Here is a 19,849-nt window from a genome sequence, read left to right on the forward strand (position 1 = left end):
GCTCATGTGATTTTTGGCCTTAGGACTGAGTAGTCACAGGTTTGAGGCAATTATTCTTCCTTAGACTGAACGCTTATGTCAAGCCTTTAGAATAAATAAAATTTCAATATTTCCTAAGCCCAAATGCTTTAATACCACAGTGAATCTGAGTCAAGTAACACAGATGGGTAAACAGATACTGCTTCTTGAATTAGAAGATGAAAAAACAAACAAGCAAACAAACCAAGACAAGTCAGCTCCCTCTCTCCAGCTGAACGCCATACCTCCCACAACCCGTACACGCAATGGTGCCTCTGTGAGCCTCTGTGGGCCTCTGTGAGGACTGACCCTTACCTTCGGGCTGGGGTGCTATAGCTGTTGTCATAGGAATCGTAACTCTGTTCGTCATAAGCAGCGCCGTAACCATCATCATAGTCCTAAAATGTGACAGAAGTACAAAGATGGTCAGAGAACTTTCTGGAAAGAAAGCAGCATTGTGCTTTTAGTGCATTTTCATTAAATCAACTAACATGAAGCTGTAAGTCTAATTAGATTGTAAAGAAAAACGCATAGGTGTGGCTTCATGGCAAATGGCGAGTAATAACCTGCAACATTCTCTCTACAAAAGCAAAGATATATTGAAAAAAAATGTCAGGATACTAGAAAATGAGCAAAAAAAAAGTAGAGATCTCGGTAGCATTTATCTTTAGAAGACTGGCTGAATCCTAGTAAGAATGTGAGCCTTGTCACATTTTAACTTCTATTTCCAACCTCTACCTCAGCTCTCCAGGGACCTGAAAAACCAAAGGGCATAGTTGGCAACAGTCTGGGGCCACTGGCGGAGAAGCACAGGACTGGGCCTCTTCCAAAGACTCAGGCCAGGAGACTGCCTTTATTCAACATGACTTAGATTACCCCTGTGCCAAACCTATTCTTGAGGAAAATTTGGAGAAAATTAATAAGTAAGGGCAACTGCTTAAGATATCAGCTACTCTCGTCAGCATAGGAATAGGGAATTAAATAATAGGCAAATCAAAAAGTATAGGTGAAAAAGAAGGAATAAAATATCCACACAGGTTTTTAAAAATCTTAGAATATGCTGGAATCTAGCAGTCCATGCCCATACAGAGTGCCACATTGACACCAGGAAGATCTGTGCAGGCCGAAGCTCTCACATCCTGCTGCAGACGGAGCAGGAGCAGGAAGTGAGAAGCTAAGGCTCGGCTCGTTGTAAAGTGTCAGGGAAGAGTTGAACAGGAGTGCCAGTAAAATCCAGAGGTCACGAAGCTTTTAGGTCTTTAATGATCTCTCTGTCTAACAAAGAACTGAGCAGTAAGCGAAAGTGGAGCAGAGGTCAGATAGACTTCACGGAATTATTTAGGGAAAGTCAATCAAATAGCAAAGAAACTAACAAACCCTGGAATCTAATATCCAGAGATGATTAACTATATAAAATGTCCCATTATAAAAAAAATCTGGAATTTGATTTCCAGAGTTAAGAGCTTATGTACAATGTCCAGTTTTAAACAAAACAATTAGACATGAGAGAGATATGAAAGTATGCATCTATATGAGGAAAAAAAAAGCAAGCAATATTATACCTGATGAAACTGAGACAGTGAACTTATTAGTCAAAAAATGTTCATCAGTTGCCTTAAATACAGCCAAGGAACTGAAGGACATCCTTTATGAACAACTAAAAAAAGTATGAAAATTTTCCTGGAAGCTGCCCTTTCCCTGTGTCACGATGGGCAGCAAGATGCATCTGTCAGCCTGTTGTCCAGGTAGCCAAGCCACACACACCATTAATAAGATTCCCTGACAGAAGAGACAAATCCAAAACCCACTGTCTCAGAAGCTTTGAGATCAGCAGAGATCCCATCTCACTCTTCTGTAATTTCATAGCCTTCTAAGGGGAGTAAATCACCAGAGCTGCTGATGCTTCAGGTCCAACAGACAATACAGGAATAATAAAAATGCTACCTGAGAAATACAGAAGGAAACTAATATCTCAAGAGGAAATGGAGTTCATCTAGAATGGAGGTCGAGAAAAGTGTGGCTGCTATTTGTCATCACACTAAAGAATTATCTTTACAGTGAAGGCCCTCCAAAATGACATGAAAAGTTATATATTGAACACCTTTGTAAATATTCTGCAAAGAGAAAAAAATACAGAAAACTTAGATAGATACTTGGATCTTTTAATTATGTATCTTGGTCAGTTTTCCCACAGGCTTACCTAATTGTTTATATACTTATTAAAGTATACATTTGGAAGTGTTAAAAATTATGACAATAAAGCTTCACCAAACAAAGAATATTAGTATGCACACAGATAAAAATAGAAATGAACCAAAACAATTTTTTGTTAGCAAAATTTAACAAAAATGAAAAATTCATCAGAGAGCTCATCAGCAGATATGACTGGCAGAAGAATTTGACAGCTTGAACATATATGAGTTGATAATCTCAATGAAGAAAAACAGTGAAGGAAGAATGGATTAGAGATCTGTGAGACATCACCAAATATATGAGCATATGTATGTAATATCCAGGAAAAAAGAGTGCACACTTAGCATGCTCATGAAACTCTGGGTTCAACATCTACTACTACACATATTAATATTAATGTATAATTATTATATAATGTCAATATATGTTATATAATTCATATAATATGATAATTGACATATACAATATATTATATAATATGTAATATATAAATACATATAATATATGAATGTATGTTAAGACTTTTATGGGTATACAAAATCTGAGATAATTTATCAATAGTGGATATGCTTTATAAAAATATTAAAAGGAGCTTTAGCTTTAGAAAAAAGTAAGTGTAAATCTTTGTGACTTTAATGATTTGTTAGACTTGCCAGAAATAGCACTAATGGCATATATACACATAGACACACAGACACATACACACACATGCACAAAATGGATTTAAAAATTAAAAGTTTCTATAGTCAAAGGATACTGGTACAAAGTATACAGACAATTTATTGCATGGCACTAAATATTTGCAAGTCACAAATATGATAATACCTAGTATCCAGAATATATGAAGAACATTTGAAATTAAAAAAGACAATAATAACCCAATAAAAATAAAATCCATTCTCTAGTTGTCTGAGAGGGGAGAGATTTCAAAGTGAGAATTCTGAACATATGACACTGAAGGCTATGAAAGTATAAATCCTACTATATAAGTGATCCTACATTTCCAGGGTAAATTACCTGACTATGTATTTATTGTTATTTAATTAATATCTAAATGTGCCTGCAAAAGCATCTTGGAACATCAATATTATCAACAGAAATAATTTAATGATTGCAGAGTATATATAAGGCCCTTTCAAGTATAGAAACGTAGTCTACAGATAAGAGAAAGTACTTAGCATTAGATGGGATTCTGTAATTTACTAACAAGAATTTTAGGCATATTCTTTCATTTATCAGAATTAATTTTAAATGTAAACCCTTATAAGTATCTTAAAATGATGAGAAAGCATAGGCTCCTACATGTGTACATATTCTAGCACAGTGTCTGATATGCAAAGAACTCCATAAAGAATGGCCAACATTATTAATCATCATCATGCAGCACCAACAGTGCCAACTTCTGCCCTGGATTTTTAATGCCACTCCCCCAAATGAAGACTCTCAGAACCTCAACGTGCAAGCATACGACCCAAATAGCTAGTTTAAAGCTATCATTTTATTCTCCAATTTAAAAAAGTGATACACAATAAATTTATATATTATATAAATTTTTATATAATATATACAGTAAAAGAATTTTTATATATACAGTACAAATTTATATACAATTATATATGTACAGTAAAAGAACTCAAAATACAGTATGTTTAAGGTGATCTAAATGCTAATTACCTTGATTTGATCATTGAAACAACTCACCTGCTAAATATTAGATTTCAATTTACTTGCTTTAGGATATATAGAACTATCCTGGTAGGAATAAAACTTATATAATTTACACATGGACACCTATATTTTTAAAGTTTTTTTTTTAATCACAATGGAAGAACAGAATATTTGTCAAACAAATATATTCTGCATTTTGAAAACAATGTGAATATAAAATGAAGTTACTAAATGAGGCAAGAGGAAGAAGAAATGAATACACAGCACAAACATCAAGCCATTGTGCTCTTACTGTAGCTAATAATAAGTTAGTATTTTGCTGTAATCTTCCAATTGTCAATGCAAGAAGGAAAAAGCTATCAGACAACAAATAAGCAAATATTTTTAACTGATTTTGGTTATCAGGGAAATGGCAAAATGCAAACATTAATTAGAAATTGAAAACTAGCCTCTCCTAACAAAAAGGAACATTCTTCACCTGAGAGCAGGTCTTCAGGTAGGACCTATGCTGTTCTGGCCCTCTGTAAGGCCCACGCATGGAAAGGACCTTCACAATCTAGTGAGCACTTACCATGAGACTGGATGGAAGAGAGACAGCAGTCAAAGAGACAACTGTAACCTAACACATCAAGGAGAAGCACCGAGGTGGGACAGACCAGCCCAACCGAGAAAAAGAAAAAACATTTATAGAAGCATCAATGTTAGAACTTAACCTCAAAGCACATAAAAGCAAAAGTAGCAGGGAAAAGTCATTAAAAATTAGAATTAAGCAGAATGAACCGCAGGTGCCAAACAATGGTTTAGAAAAAAACTAACCCTTTCCATTCAGGAGGCGAACTGCTTGTGGCGAGTGTACTATAAGAGCAAAATGAAACACGGGAATGGTGAAATCAGAAAGCCACAAACCACATATGGAGCAAGTGGTAGAATGCACGCCTGGATTCTGCGTGACACTATTCCCTGGTGTCTTAGGAACCTGCGTCTGGGAACAGTATGGGCGCACTGGACAGGAAGGGTGGACTGAATAGTATCAAGACCACTGCACTGCACAATGTGATCAACGCTTCTTCAGTAACCTGTTAATCTGAAAAGAATCCAGGCTCTTCAAGTGAAGTATTCTGTTTTGGGGCTTAAAGAATTGAGGATGCAAATGGCTGGGATTAAAAAATCAGGCAAACCATTGAGCACAACACTTTTAATGCTGTAGAAATATCATTTATTCTTTGCTCAATTATTCCACCTAATATTACATGCTAGGAATTCATTTAAATTTTCCAATTGTTCAAGTCACTGAATTATTAGCTGCGGTCATTTTATACTGGACATTTAAAAATATTAAATTTGCGACTATAAGTAGATTTCTTTCATGGTAACTGCACAGCTGGATTGGACTAGAAGAGTGAATATTCTGCACAATCTCCCATTATGACAAGTATTGTTAATTTGAAAACATGTGAAAAGCATAAGGAGGCATAAAGACTAGGATAGCAGAAAAAATCTGGCTGTAACTACACCAAAATGAGTTAAGTTTCCAGGTGGGGTGGTGGAGGGAATTCTTGTTGATTTTCTATTTTTACTGCGAAGTAGAAGATGAAGTCACTGGCTGAGAAGCAGCAGGGGGAAATAAACCAGAAAATGACTCAGCAAATGATTAAAACAAAGCCTGGAGGACAATGGAGATGCTAGGGCTACTTCTGTCTTAAGGACCAGGTTTAGCAGTGTTTTTTTTTTTTTTTTCCAGGCCTCTTCCAGTGTTTTTAACAACAGTCTACTCATATTTTTCTCTTTTTTACATAATTTTACATCATAACATTTCTCTTTCAATTTTTCTGAGGCTCAAGTAGGAATTCTAAAATAATAGTGAATATATTATTTGCTACAATTTAACAGATAATTCAGTGGAATAATAAAATACAGTAAGACTGAATTTAATCACAGATCTAGGCTTAGACCCTACTCTTTAAAGTGTCTGCACATGGGAGTAGGAACTTAAAACGGTCTTTGTTGGGACTGCTCAGAAACGCTGGATTTTCTTTACACTAGTATCTGTGTGATTTCTCCATTTCCATGTTTCCTCTGCTGATGACGTGGCTGCATCTCCTTGGCAGCCTTTTGTCTGCCACATGGCTTCCAGTCTGTGTGCTTGTTGCTCTGTGTCTCTGCTTCGGGAAGAATTCAGGCAAGGAAGCCCCTTCTGTTCTCTTGGGACTTCTCTGTGCTAAGAAAGCAGAGGCCACTTTGTGCTTTGCCACCCGGTAGCCAAATAGGTAGTGCTGCATGGATGGGCCTTGCTGGGGCACTCATCTGTCATCATGAACAAGATGTTCCTGCAGGTTCCTATGCCAGGCACTATCTTGAAACACAGCTCTGTGCCTGGAAGCCAGGTACACTTGAGACCCACGGCACACCACCCTGAGGTGTGTTCTCTGAGAAGGCCTTGTCCATGGAATTGTGAACCTGTCAGCCTTCCTACCACTGCTGAGGCTTTTTTGCACTCCTAACTCTTACAATCATTCCTTCCTCTATGTTTCCATGGTGAATCATTAGATTTCCGAGAATCATTCAGAATTTTTCACCTACACTAGTCTTTCAGGGCTTCCTCATCTACATATTCCTCCTGAATTCTCTACCTAAAACTGCAAACCTGAGCTTACTGTCTCCTTGCTTAAACCACCCATTCCTTTTCTCTTGCTTCCTACAAGGCAAAGACCAAATTCCTTCATGTCTCAGTCTTGTCCTTTGTTACTCACCCCGGGGCAGCTACTGCACCATGCACCCCCAGGGTCTGGTCCAGCACCCCTGGAGCTTCTCCCCCAGCCTATTTTCTTGGGCATCATCTATTTGCCACCAATTCTATGAACTAAGACTGAATTATCCCTCATCTGTCTTTTGTTTTATGAAAAGTGTCTGTTTGAATATACATAGCACCTGGATTACTTCTTGTCCTCTTTTCCTTTTCAGATCTGCAAGACCCTTAAGATAAGGGCCTGACTGTTCTCTTGTGTGGCACAGAGCATGCAATAATGTTTGTAGGATGAATGAAAAATTTAATCAAGCAATCAAATCACAGGACATATAATAAATACTATCTTTGAGATGACTGCAAATCACAAAACTAGTGTAGGAGGAAATTCAGTATACTAATTAAAATATTATAAATTTTAATAAGATCTCAATTGTATTATTTTCTATGAAACATTAAATATCAGTCTTATATTCCCTGCCTTGAGCAAAAGTTTCCCTTTGGAACTTCATTTTCTAAATATGCACAACATAATTAACAATAGTGAACAAATATATACATTCTTGTGTCACTAAAAAGGGTTGCTTTTTCACCAAACTACATCTCTAACTTTCTAGCTTAGAAGCGGCACTGAACTGGCAACAGTGACCTGGACGCTGGACAGACCGATGCTAGGCTACTGTGAGGGCAGACACGCTGTGACACAGGGAGCATCTTCATTTGCCTTTTCCTCGCCAATAAAACTCAACCTGAAACACAGTCAAACACTAGAGAAATCTTGCTTTGAAAAGAAGAGATCTTCCAGGATAAAGGAAGCAGCATGACCTATTTAATTCTATTTCTGTCACAAGTAAAATCGAGGATAACATTTAAACCTGAGAAAAACCATTTTTAACAGTCAGAATTTGCAAAGAGAGTGATTTAAAATATTTTCAGTTTTCACTCCTTTTAAAAAGAGATAATTATGCAATATACTTCACTTTAATTAGGGTGATAAAAGCTATTTCAAAATAAGTTTTAATATATAATACAATGTTAAAAGCTTATTTAATTCTTACAATGATTATTTTAAATTTATACAACAAATAATTAAAAAGTCTTTTCAGAAATCTATTTTACCTAGCGTTTTGGGTAACAATACCTTTGTCAGTGTAGTAACAAACATGAGTACCATTAATGACTATAAACATATAAACCAACTCATTTTATAATTAAGAACAAAAGTCACTCTGAAGTATCAATAATTCTAAATGAGAAATCTTTCTTAGATCATTTGAATAAAGCATTTATTTACCAATCAAATCACATGCCCTGTTGCTTCCTGCTTGGCTGGAAGGTTATGCTATGTAATTTGGAACATGAAAACTATACCCTGCCATTTACTAGCTATGACTTTAGGAAAAAAATAAACTCTCCAAATCCCAATTTTATAATTTCCAAATTGGGGAACATAAACTCCTGGCTGTTTCTGATGATTGCAGGAGGCTTAATCAAACATGTATGTGGAAGCTGTTTGGTACAGTTCTTATCCACTGAAGATAGGTTTGTTTCAAGGGCTTATTCTTTTTAACATTCTCAAACTATTAAAATAGACAAAAACAAAGTTATACAGATATTTTTCTTTTGTAGAATGTGCATTCTTAAAATACTGTATATTGCAAAGTCTGTATTTCCTTTTAAATACTACAATTAATTACTATGTTTCCTAAGGAACAGACTGACCAAGGTTAGTAGCCATTCTGTCCACACCTGAACACAGCCTTTAAAAATCTTTCTGTCACTCTGATTCATAGAATTTCACCTTCTCTCTCAGACCATGTCTAACTAAAGTAGAATTATATTTATTTGGATTTTCCAAGGTGTTGGAAATACTGTAAAATAGTGTTGAAACAAACTTAACCCAGAAACCCTAAAACAAAATGAAGAAAATCAACTGTAAATGGAAAACTAAAAAACAACAACAAAATCAATCTAAACCACAAATCCTACAGAGCTGAGAAAAGAGTGGGATAGCTGTCTTTACTGAGCCCAAAATTAAAATGACACTATTAACATGACACTGATCTTCCCCTGCACCCTGGGAGGTAGACATTTACTGATTACCTACTATGTGCCAGGCACTATTTTGAGCAGTGAGGATACAGAACTAAAGACACAAAACATTCTAGTGGGATACAAACAAAATCAATGGTATATTATGTGGGAGACAGAAAGCAGGCGAGGTTTGAGACATTAGACAACATTTTACATATGGTAAGAAAAGACAACGCAAATGTAAGAGAAATGAAGGAGCTGGTTATGGAGACATTTTGTGGGGGAAGTGGATTTCAGACAGGATGAACAGCAAGTAGAAAGGCTCTGAGGGCAGGGGATGCTATCTATAGACTTTTTTGCTCCTCCAAAATTCATGCTAAAACCTCATTCCCACTGCAGGGGTGTTAAATGGGAGGTACTTTAGTGGAAGCCATGGGATGGGAGGCTGTCTTCATGAATGCAGCCAAGGCTTATAAAAGAAGCTCCAGAGAGTTACCTGGATTTTATATTCCTTCCACCCCTTTTGTCTTTCCTCATTTGGAGACACAGAAAGAAACGCTCTCTTGGATATAGTGAATAAGTCTTCAACAGACAATGAATCTGCTGGTACCTTTTAAGTTGAGCTACACAGCCTTCAGAAATGTGAGATATAAAAAAATTTTTATAAGTCATTCAATCTAAGTTCTTTTCTTTTCTTTTCTTTTCTTTTTTTTTTTGTTACAAGGTAGTAGTTCAGGCTGACCTTGAACTCCTAGAGATCCTCCTGCTTTAGGCTCCCAAGTGCTGGGATCACAGGTATGCACCATCATGCCCAACTGGGCATTTTCTTTTAACAACAGGAAAGGCTATGGCAACAGGTAAAAATACTGGGAGCCGCGAGGTCAGTGGAAAGACCTGTGGGACCACTAGGGTCTAAGTTAACGCAGTGGCTGTTAGAGGATCTCTGCCATTATATGAATTCGTTTAGCTTTCATTTACGTGCTTATATTTTTCAGTATGAGAAAGTCTTTTTCCCTACATGCTATCGTTCTCTGCTTGACTAGTCAAGCTTATTTTTTAATTCTTTGATTACGATGAACATAGCTGAAACATTGTTTGCTCTCTGAATATACGGTGGTCTGTGTCTACTCCTTTTTTATTATTTCCTGTATTACTTTTTAATTTTTGATTATTTACAATTAGGTATAAAATTATTTTGGGGCCTATTGCTGCTACATTTTATCAGAGAGATTTTTATTTGCTTTTGTACAGAACGAATGGATGCTGACCACTGGTCAGCATCTCCCTGCTTCTCCCTGAAAGAGCAACTTGTTTTTTGTTTCCAACATGCAAACCAGAGGATTTATCAAACATTTCATTCAAACTTAATGGGTCTTAAACCCCATTTCCTAAGGCTTTCTCAAGCTCTTCACTTCTTTCAAGACTCAATTCAGCTCCTATGTTATTTTCATGGAAACTGTGAGAAGCCTTCTCCACCAGGATTGCAAAGAGAACTCCTGAAGTCCTAAAGCATCCAGGTCACACAGCAGGCTCCTGTCTCAGGCATCCAGGCTGGCATGGAGCATCCTTGAGGGAGTTGGGAAAATGATCACACAGACGCTTTCCTACATGCTGTGATTAAGAGGGTCAAGTCCTGTGGAGAAGGATGCTGGAGAACCAGCCAGAAAGGCAAAGGTCATCTTGTGGCTTTCATTTTTCTTCAAATTGGTGACTCAATAATTTCTTTTTTTCTTTTTTCTACTTTTTGAGATTTTTAGCCTTCAAAAGTTTTGTATAGTTTTTGTTTCATCTTGTAGTTATTCTCAACAAGAGGATCTGGGGACTGATTTGTAATAATATCCAATATTAACTTGCTTACTACCCAAGTTCCCCACTAGTAATTCAGTCTCCCTGAGAGCAGAGGCCTCTGCCTTGTTTATTACCCACTTCATGCCACACAGCGAGCACCCAGAAAGTTTCTGAGTAAGTACGTGACTGACTGTAATGGATTTACACTGATATATCCCTTCTTCCAAGTGTTATTCCCTGAGAAGAATGTGACTCTCTGAATGGAACTGCCAGAGGACACAGGACTCCAGGCCTACTGTAAAGGGAAAAGGGCTCCTGCTCACCAAAATGCAAATGATTCATATCCAGGTAAGAGGAAAACCTAACCTCAGGCATCAGGAATTTATACTAGTGTGAAGATTATTTCTTCCTCAGATGCTAGACTTACTAGAGAGATCTGTGGAGTACACCTGGTCTAAAACAGACCAGCTTGCAGGAAAATGTGCTGTTCTGATATTCACAAGAGTATCAGTTCTATCTAGTGGTGTAATTCTCTTAATTCACAAATCGATCATATTTTTACTGTTTTTATTCAAGCATAAAATAAGTCATAAAAAGGCACATATGCTGAGAGATTTTAATCAAATGAGCAGAGCTGGTCCCATACCAGGTGTTCCCAGCACCAAAATCAAACGATGGACATCAGTAGTCCCCAGGAGTCTGCTGTGCCTGTCCCAATTATCAGCATCTGCTCCCAAAGTAACCACTGCGCTGACATTCAACACCACTGGTGAGTTTTTCTTGCTTTGGAGTTTTATATAAATGGAACCAGAATATCTATTGTTTTGTTACAGATTTTTCTGAACATTGTATGTTGGTGGAATCCAACCATACAGTTGTATATAGTGACAATTGGTTCCTTTTCATTGCTTTAAAATATTGTTCTGAATGATTTTACTACAAGGTGTGCATTGATTCCACTATTGACAGATAACTGCTTCTTTCCAATTTCTGCCTAAACATCCTGATAGGATTCCAATGCCTCCATGTGTGTACCTGTGATAAGGAGCTTTCCGAAGCGGGCCTGTGAGGTCCCAGGCAGGGGATCTTGGGCTCTAACAGAGGTCACAAACCCTCTTCCAAGTGGTGGTACACTGGCTTCTATTTCCACGGCAGTGTGGGAAATCCTTGTTATGTGCCACCACAGCGAACACCTGATATTACCCTTTCAATTTTTCTCATTCTGGTGAGTGTGCATAATATTGGGTGTTATGCTTTGCACATATTAATGTTGAGACAAAATAAGAATCTTCCTCAAAAGACGTACTAATGTCGACTAGAGAATTTTTTATGTTCATTATCTTGTGCTGTGTCATTACTTTAAAGGTAACAATATGCAATGCATTAAGCATTGTTCTCCTTTTATTTTGTTATGAAATTTTGTTTCACTTTTTTCCAATAACAAAAAAACTCCATTACTAAACACAGGAATTAAGATTTGTCCTTTAGCAATAATAATATTGGTCACATTTTTATATGTTGGCACCATAATAAGTGCTTTTTACATGTTTGCATCTTCAAAATAACTCTGTGCTACCACGATAACTGACAATAGTTTCATTTTTAGATCAGGAACTGAGGCATAGAACAGTTAAAGAAACTGACTAAAATCTTGTAGCATTTAGAAACAAACAAGGATTTGCAGCCACTCACTCTGGCTCCTGATTTTGTTGCAACACTGCCTGTGCCTTAACACTGTCTGTCCCTATGAAACCAACTATAGGCCTGTACTTTAGTGATATCTCAGGGCACGCCATGGGGACTTAGGGAGACTGCCAGCTGTCTTCCCACTAACGTCACCTCATCTGTAAGTGTGGTTGCATTCTAACTACATTTTTAAATATTTACTTTAAACTCCTATAGTCATGAATGTCTCTTAAGATTTTACATTCTGTTACATGCCTCACACTCAATTCTATTTACAAACAAACATAATGACTTTCTCATTGCCAAGACACAATACCCAGCAACCACAACTTAAAGGGGAAAGGTTTATTTTGGGTCACAGTTTGTAGAAGTTTCAACCTATACTCAGCTGGTTCCAAGATAGAACAGCACGGTAAGGGGGGCATAGTAGAGAAACAGCAGGCAGAAATAAGAGAGGACCCAAGGAATGAGAAGAGATACATGCCCCTCCAGGCCATGCCCGCAGTGATCCACTTCTTCCCACCAGGCTTTAGCTTCCAGCATTATACCCCACTAATCCAACAATGAGTACCTCATCCCTGGGATACAGTCACCTTCCCTAAGCCTCATCTATGAGCATCTATGAGGCTCTGGGGGGGACATCCAGATGTAACTTATAACACAAACTAAACAGAATAAAAATAAATCTGTAAGTGTAAAGATGACAATAAACCTCATCAAGATGCCCCTGGTTATCTCCAGGACACCAGGACTCATCTCCATAGAAACTCCTTGCAACTCCTCCTGCCTCTGTTCATCTGTGCTCTTACTTGCTGGTTGCATGTTACCATCTTTTAAAAAGTCTTCCTTCTTTGGCCCCTTTTAAATATTCTTTGCACACAGGTCAATATAGATGCTCTTATCCTGAAGGATGACTGCATTTTGTTTGGGTATCCAGAAAGCAAACACTGAGTATTTATTATACACTGGGCTCTGTAGATAAAAAGGGAGAGCGGCTTCCACCGGTGACTTACAATCTAATAGGAAACAGCACAAATAAAAGATTACATTACTCTAAGACAAGTTCCCTGAATATGTATTACATGGGTCCAAATAACAGAGATTCACCACCTAAAATGTCAGGAGATTCTGAAAATATGCAAAGCAAGGGTGATAATCATTGTGCAGGAGACCAGACAAGCCATCCTGAAATTCACCATTTTAACACAAGGAGTATTTTGAGCTGAAGGCAATCAAAAACTAGAAGATGAAAGAGAAGCTCTATGCTCTCCCCTCTCTGCTTAAAATAAAGTCTCAAATTTACAAAGGTAAAGGTGTCTCTCCTCCTCTCTGCCAGAAGGGACAAAGGTTCATAACGGAAGATGTGAGGCACTCATGAGGCTGAGACGGATCCAGGGAAATTTACATAAAATCCCCATTTATTTGCTTTCTCCCAAGCTGCTGTCCCCAGACTTAAAGTCCTTTTTCTTTGTTAATCACCTCTCAAATTCTGAACTCATCTTTGCTGAAGTTATTCTTTCATAAGCTATCTCTTTGAGGTACATTTTGTACTGGTCACTTTTCTATCTCTAGGACAAAATACCCAAAACCCACAATTTAATGGAGGAGGGTTTTACTTTGGCTTGGGTTTCTGAAGGATTCAGTCAATACTTGATTGACTTCAAGGCAGAAGAGTATGGCAGACGGGGTTAGGGGAGGGAAGAAGGTCAGTTCGTGATGGTCAGGAAGGCAGAGTTAAGAATACATGCTTCCAGTGACCTGCTGCCCTGGGCCAGGCCTCACCTCTGAATACAGGACTTGTAGGGGACATCTTAGATCTAAACCATAACATACTCCTTATCTGGGTATCTCTCATGTATACAAGAAATACACGTTAACAAATTTCTACTTGTTCTTCTTTTGTTACAAGGGTTCATTCCAGCTATGAACTCAGAAAGGTAGAGATAAAATAATTTTTCCTTTTCTAAATTGTACCTCTTTTTCAGATTCTAATTTACTTGAAGGCAGAGACTATATTTCATAAATGCCTAAGGAAAATGATAAAAAAACAAGAGGACAGGTTCTTGTAGGGATGTATTACAACCAAGATCTATCAAACATAGTGTTTCACAAGTTATTTCCCTACCCCAGTCTTAATTTACCCAAAGGACATGACACACCTGTCACATTAGCTCAAATACACCATTACTGCTCAGCTCACTTGGGACTGGCAGGATTAATGATGAAGGTGACACAGGCTTTCTGTCCCCTGGCACACTGACATTTTAGAGCCCTCCATGATCTTAACAAGCACTCCTTTGTTTTTGTTTAACAAAGAGGATGAGGAGGAGGAAGAAGAGGAGGAGGAGGAAGAGGATGAGGAAGAAGAAGAAGAAGAAGAAGAAGAAGAAGAAGAAGAAGAAGAAGAAGAAGAAGACCTTTTATACTTATATATTGAAAAAAATCTGGAATTATTTCCCAAAGCTTTACATTTCTAAAGAAAAATCAAATATTCATGCAACTTAGGATACAGATTGACTCATGATTTTTCCAGACAGACATTCACGTAAATTGCACTGTGCTGCTCTTCCACTTGCTTCAGGTAAAGTGAATGAATAAATCACAGCACCTTTATCTTTTTACTTAAAATAAAAAGGTGTCCCTAGGCTTTTCGATTCACATTTAAAAATGCATTTTCATAAATAACCTTTTCACAATCTGCACTCTGTTTTAATTAAGTTCCTTACTATGGAAAACAAGATAATTGAAGCAGTTTAGAGATTAGTTAACTGTCAAAAATTCTGCCGGCAGTCACTGTATTATGGAAATGTGCTGTCAGTACATCCCTCATCTGTACAAAAATCTCCAAACTAGGCACATAACTAAAACTTCAGGTGGGCTCTAGATTTTTCAAAAGAATGGGAAGGATTATCCTTTTACTCACTGAGTCCTTAAAATCTACATGTACATTTTAAGAATGCATTTGGCTTTCCCTAAGGGCCTTCACTCATGTTCTTCATCATCAAAACGCACGGGGTTGACCCCTATCACAGCAGAGTAGTGGACCCTACATCCTTATGATGCAGTTGAGGATAGCTTTTGCATCTGGAATTACTGTCTAAAGCTGTACATATCTAGTAGCAGTATTCTTCTTCAAGACACCTTCACCTACACAGCCTTAATGAGCCATGAAGCTAGAAGGGAGACAGAGGGGCAGTTCTGCTCAGGAGGTTCAGATCCCCGCTTCTATTTAAATGATCTCTTTAAACCTGCATTAATTTTCACCAGTGGAAGATTTCCTGTAGGAGGAAATACTGCGTAGAGGCTGCAGCAGGATGAGTAAAACCAATTACTCCTTTATCATGTACTTACAGTACCGTAAACTGTGTACACAACCTCTATTGCTAAAGAGATTAAACACTTTGCCCCTTTCATCTGATAAGTTTTCCATGTGCAAACACAAGATTTCACATTTGATGAAAGTCACAGTGTGCAGGAGCACCAATCTGTTGCCAGACAACTGGGCTGCGGACCCTGGCTCTGCCTTAACATGCCTGTGACTTTGTAAACGTACCTACCAAGCCTTGCTGTTCTAAGGCTTAAAGAAAGGCATGTAAAGTGCTTAGAAATGTGTTTCCCAGGAAGTGAAGACCACAGGGGTTTCTTTATGTATGAGAACCAACTCGGGTAAAATCTGTATCCTTTGCAAGCCTTTGCCTGCCTGTCTGGAGTCAGTTTATGCTCTCTCTGATGTAACAGGCAAGGCATGTGGCATGCTTGCCCTTCATACATGCACCTGTATTGGCAGCGGCTTTTGTCTCTATTAATTTAGGAAGGCTGACGAACACACTGCCACTCTGATAACTGAATCTGTAAAAGGTTACAGTTAAACATTAGGGTACGATGTTCTACCACTCTGTGATGACTTCCGTAAGAAAACTGTTTTAGGGGCTGAGCTAAAGCAAGACCTTCCTTAAGGAACTCAAGACTGAGGCTGATAATTGTGAGGAGCCTCAGTGTCTTCCTCAGTCAGTGAGAAACACCAGAAGGGCGGCAGTTCGTAGGAACAGGCTCAGGACTAGTAGTGCAGTTGATGTATAAGGTAAGATGGAACAATACAGTGAATGTTTCAATTTTAAAAAATTAGATTGTTTCCTAAGTATTTCATTTTTTTGGATGCTATTGTGGAATTCCCATCATTTCTCTCTCATTGAATTTGTTGTTTGAGTATAGGAGTGCTACAGATTTTTGAGTGTTGACTTTGTGTCTAGCTACACTGCTGATTAATTAAATCTCAAGTGATCTTCTGGTAAGAGTTTCTAGCATCTTCCATGTAGAGTATCAGGACATCTGCAAACAGTGATAATTTAACTTCTTCTTATTCTTATTCTTTTTATTTCTCTCTCTTGTCTGATTGCTATGGCCAATATTTCCAGAACCATATTGAATAGGAGTGGTGATAGTGGACATCCTTGTCTTGTTCCTGATTTTAGAAGTGAAAGCTTTCAGTTTTTGTCCACTTAGCATAATGTTGGCTATTGGTTTGTCATAGATGGCCTTTATAAGATTGAGGTAGATATCATCTATTTTGAGTTTTATAGGGCTTTTATTACAAACAAGTGGTGGACTTTTATCAAAAGCTTTTTCTGCATCTATTGAGATGATCGTGTGATTTTTGTCTTTCGCTCTGTTGATGTGGTGTATTAATTAATTATTAATTTGTGTATGTTGAACCATTCCTGCATTCATGGGATAAATCCAACTTGATCATGATGTGTAATCTTCTTGATGACTTGGCGCATTCTATTTGCCAGTATTTTATTGAGAATCCTTGCATCAATGTTCTTTAATGGAATTAGCCTATAGTTTTCCTTTTTGGTTGGCTCTTTCTCTAGTTTTGGTATCAGAGCAATACTTACTATCAGGAATGAGTTGGGGAGGATGCTTCCCTTTCAATTTTATTGAAGAGTTTGAGGAATGTTGGCATTAAATTTTCTCTTTCTTGTAAAATTCAGCCATGAATCCATCAGGACCTGGGCTTTTCTTTGTTGCTAAGTTTTTAATCACTGTTTCAATTCCAGAAGCTGTTGTTGGGTTATTCAAAATTGTCGTGCTTTCTTGAGTCAGCTTTGACAATTCATACGTTTCTAGAAATCTGTCCATTTCCTCTGTTTTCCATCCTATGTGAGTAAAGATTTTCAAAGTAGATATTCATAATACTTTTGAATTTCCACGGAATCTGTAGTAGTTTCTCTTCTTTCAGTTACTACATGAATTTGAGCTTTTTCTTTCTTTTTCTTGATAAGGTTGGCTACAGGTTTATGAAATACTTAGGTTTCAATCTAAAAAAAGGATATAAAAGATCTATATGCTGACAATTATACTATTCTAAAAAAGGAGTTTGAAGAGGATATTGGAAAATAGAAAGACACCCCTTGCTCTTGGTTAGGAAGAACCAACACTGTGAAAATGGTCATACTCCCAAAACTGTTATACAGATTTAATGAAAGCCCAATCAAAACACTGTCAACATACCTTATCAAGCAAGAAAAAACATTCTTGAACATTCATTTAGAAACGGAAGAAACCTAGAATAGTAAAGGTAATTCTGAGCAACAAAAACAATGCAGGAGGCATCCTAATCTACAAAGCTACAGTGATAAAATCAGCAAGGTACTGGCAAAGAAATAGATCTGAGCATCAATGGAATAGATTAGAAGATGCAAACACAACTACAAAGAAACTCAGCCACCTTATTTTTGACAAATGGGGTTACACATGTTCACTGGAAAAAAGCCTCTTTAATAAATTGAGCTGGAAAATTGGCTTTCCATGTATCAAAGACTGAAACTAGACCCATGTCTATCACCATGCACTACACTGAAGTAAAAATGGATCAAAGATCTAAATATTAAAACAGAAACACTAACTATGCTGGAAGACAAGGTAGGTAGAAGTCTTGAAGACATAAGGGTAGGCAAAGAGTTCATGAACAAAACGTAAACTGCACAGGTGTACTTGAAAGAATCAACAACTGGGATCTCATTTTACTGAAGTTTTTATATTTCAAAAGGAACCACCAACAAAGTGAAAAGAAAATCCACTGAATGGGAAACAATTTTAGCCAGCAGTCCCTCAAAGGAATTATATCCAGAACATATAAAGAATCAAAAAATATCAAGCCCCCAAATTCAAAGACCCTCTCCAAAAATGGGCATCTGAGATGAACACACAGTTTTCAGATGAAAATATACAATTGGCAAATAAATATATGAAGAAATGTTCATCATCATTGGTCATTCAAGAAATGTAAATTAAAACAACTCTGAGATTCCATCTCACTCCAGAAAGAATGGCTGCCATCAAGAAGTCCACTGATGACAAATGTTGGTGGGGTTGCAGGGAAAAAGAAACACTGCTCCACTGTTGTTGGGAGTATAGATTGGTGTGGCCACTGTGGAAATCAGTATGGCGATTCCTCAAAATACTAGGATTGGAAGTCCCATTCAATTCAGCTATTCCCCTTCTAGGTATTATCCCAGAAAAACTGAAAAAAGTCATATCAAGCAATACATGGCCACCTATGTTTTTAGCAGCACAATCTGTAATAGCTAAATCTGGGAAACAATCAAATTGCTCATCAACTGCAGAATGGATGAAAAAGATGTGGTATTTTTATGCAACGGAATATTACTAAGAAATAAAAAGAATGACCTTGAGGCTTTCATAGCTAAATGGAGGCAACTTGAGTCTCCTCATAAATGAAATAAATCAGACCCCCATTTGTAAACATCATATTGTTTCCCTACTGAAAGACTAATAAGGTCCAAAATGGACAACAGATATTGTAATAAGAATGTGCTCAAAATTAAAGAACAACTTGTAGGTATACACATGTAACTGTATGTATGCTTAAGTGTGCAAGACAAATAACTACTACTAATTCTCTGTTAGCTCATCGAAAGGAACAGTTTGTGCTGTCATGGTTTGACTCTCTGTTCATTTTTTTATGATTACATTTTGTAACCTGAACAACTACTTCTAAGATAACAATATGTAATGTACTAGTATTGATTTGTTATTGTTTTTCTTGAAACTCTGTGCTATTTCTACCATTTTTTCTGTTTGCTTTTGAAAAAAAAATTAAGAGTAAAAGACACTGTCATTGATCCTGCTCTCTCTGAACACTTGTCCCCACAAGGTCTGAGGCAGCTCTGGGAGTCCTCTTTTGTATCTCTATTGCACTGTTGCTCCTGTGGCTGCATTGACATCCTGAATTGATTCAAAACACTCTCCTTGAGTGGTCATCTTTGGGAAACAGCTAGAGGAAGTCTCCAGGGTGTCAAACGCAGTGAATAAAGTATATAAGGATATAACATAATGTTTTTATTTGACAGAAACTGCTATAAATGCTTGACTACATGAGATGATTGGAAATGTAAATTTTTTAATTAAAAATTTGATTACAGTAAAAAATACATTGCCATTACTCCCCTCTCCAAAATATTCCCTTTGTCTTGCTTCTGCCATAATTTTTGGCAATGTATCCTTTAGTATAATATTTTTTTTTTTTAATTTAAGCATGTACTATATTTTTCAAGTACCCCATGCACTTAAAATGCTGTGGCTAGCTCTGGTCTTTACTCCTTTGTTCATTTTCACACAGCTTCTGGCTGTTATCATGATGAAAGTGAGAATGCTGGCAGCAGCCACTTTAGATTAGGGGCTGGAGAACCTGGG

General features: G+C 37.3%; 1 protein-coding gene across 3 annotated transcripts in view; it reads right to left on the bottom strand.

Annotated features, from left to right (window-relative positions):
- The window catches only part of Khdrbs3 (KH RNA binding domain containing, signal transduction associated 3), a 175,207-nt gene that overhangs the window by 44,529 nt on the left and 110,829 nt on the right, over positions 1-19,849 (bottom strand). For all 3 annotated transcript variants that reach the window (XR_010041191.1, XM_063231035.1, XM_063231036.1), the window contains exon 7: positions 334-416. Coding sequence is in view for 2 of the 3 variants with exons in the window: in XM_063231035.1 (XP_063087105.1) it covers positions 334-416 (83 nt within the window). In the remaining variant the exon portion in view is untranslated. The remainder of the gene's footprint in view (positions 1-333; positions 417-19,849) is intronic.

The sequence above is a fragment of the Cavia porcellus genome, unplaced genomic scaffold (genome assembly GCF_034190915.1).
Source record: "Cavia porcellus strain 051 isolate PalLab524CR breed Dunkin Hartley unplaced genomic scaffold, mCavPor4.1 scaffold_19, whole genome shotgun sequence".
Taxonomy (NCBI): Eukaryota; Metazoa; Chordata; class Mammalia; order Rodentia; family Caviidae; genus Cavia; species Cavia porcellus.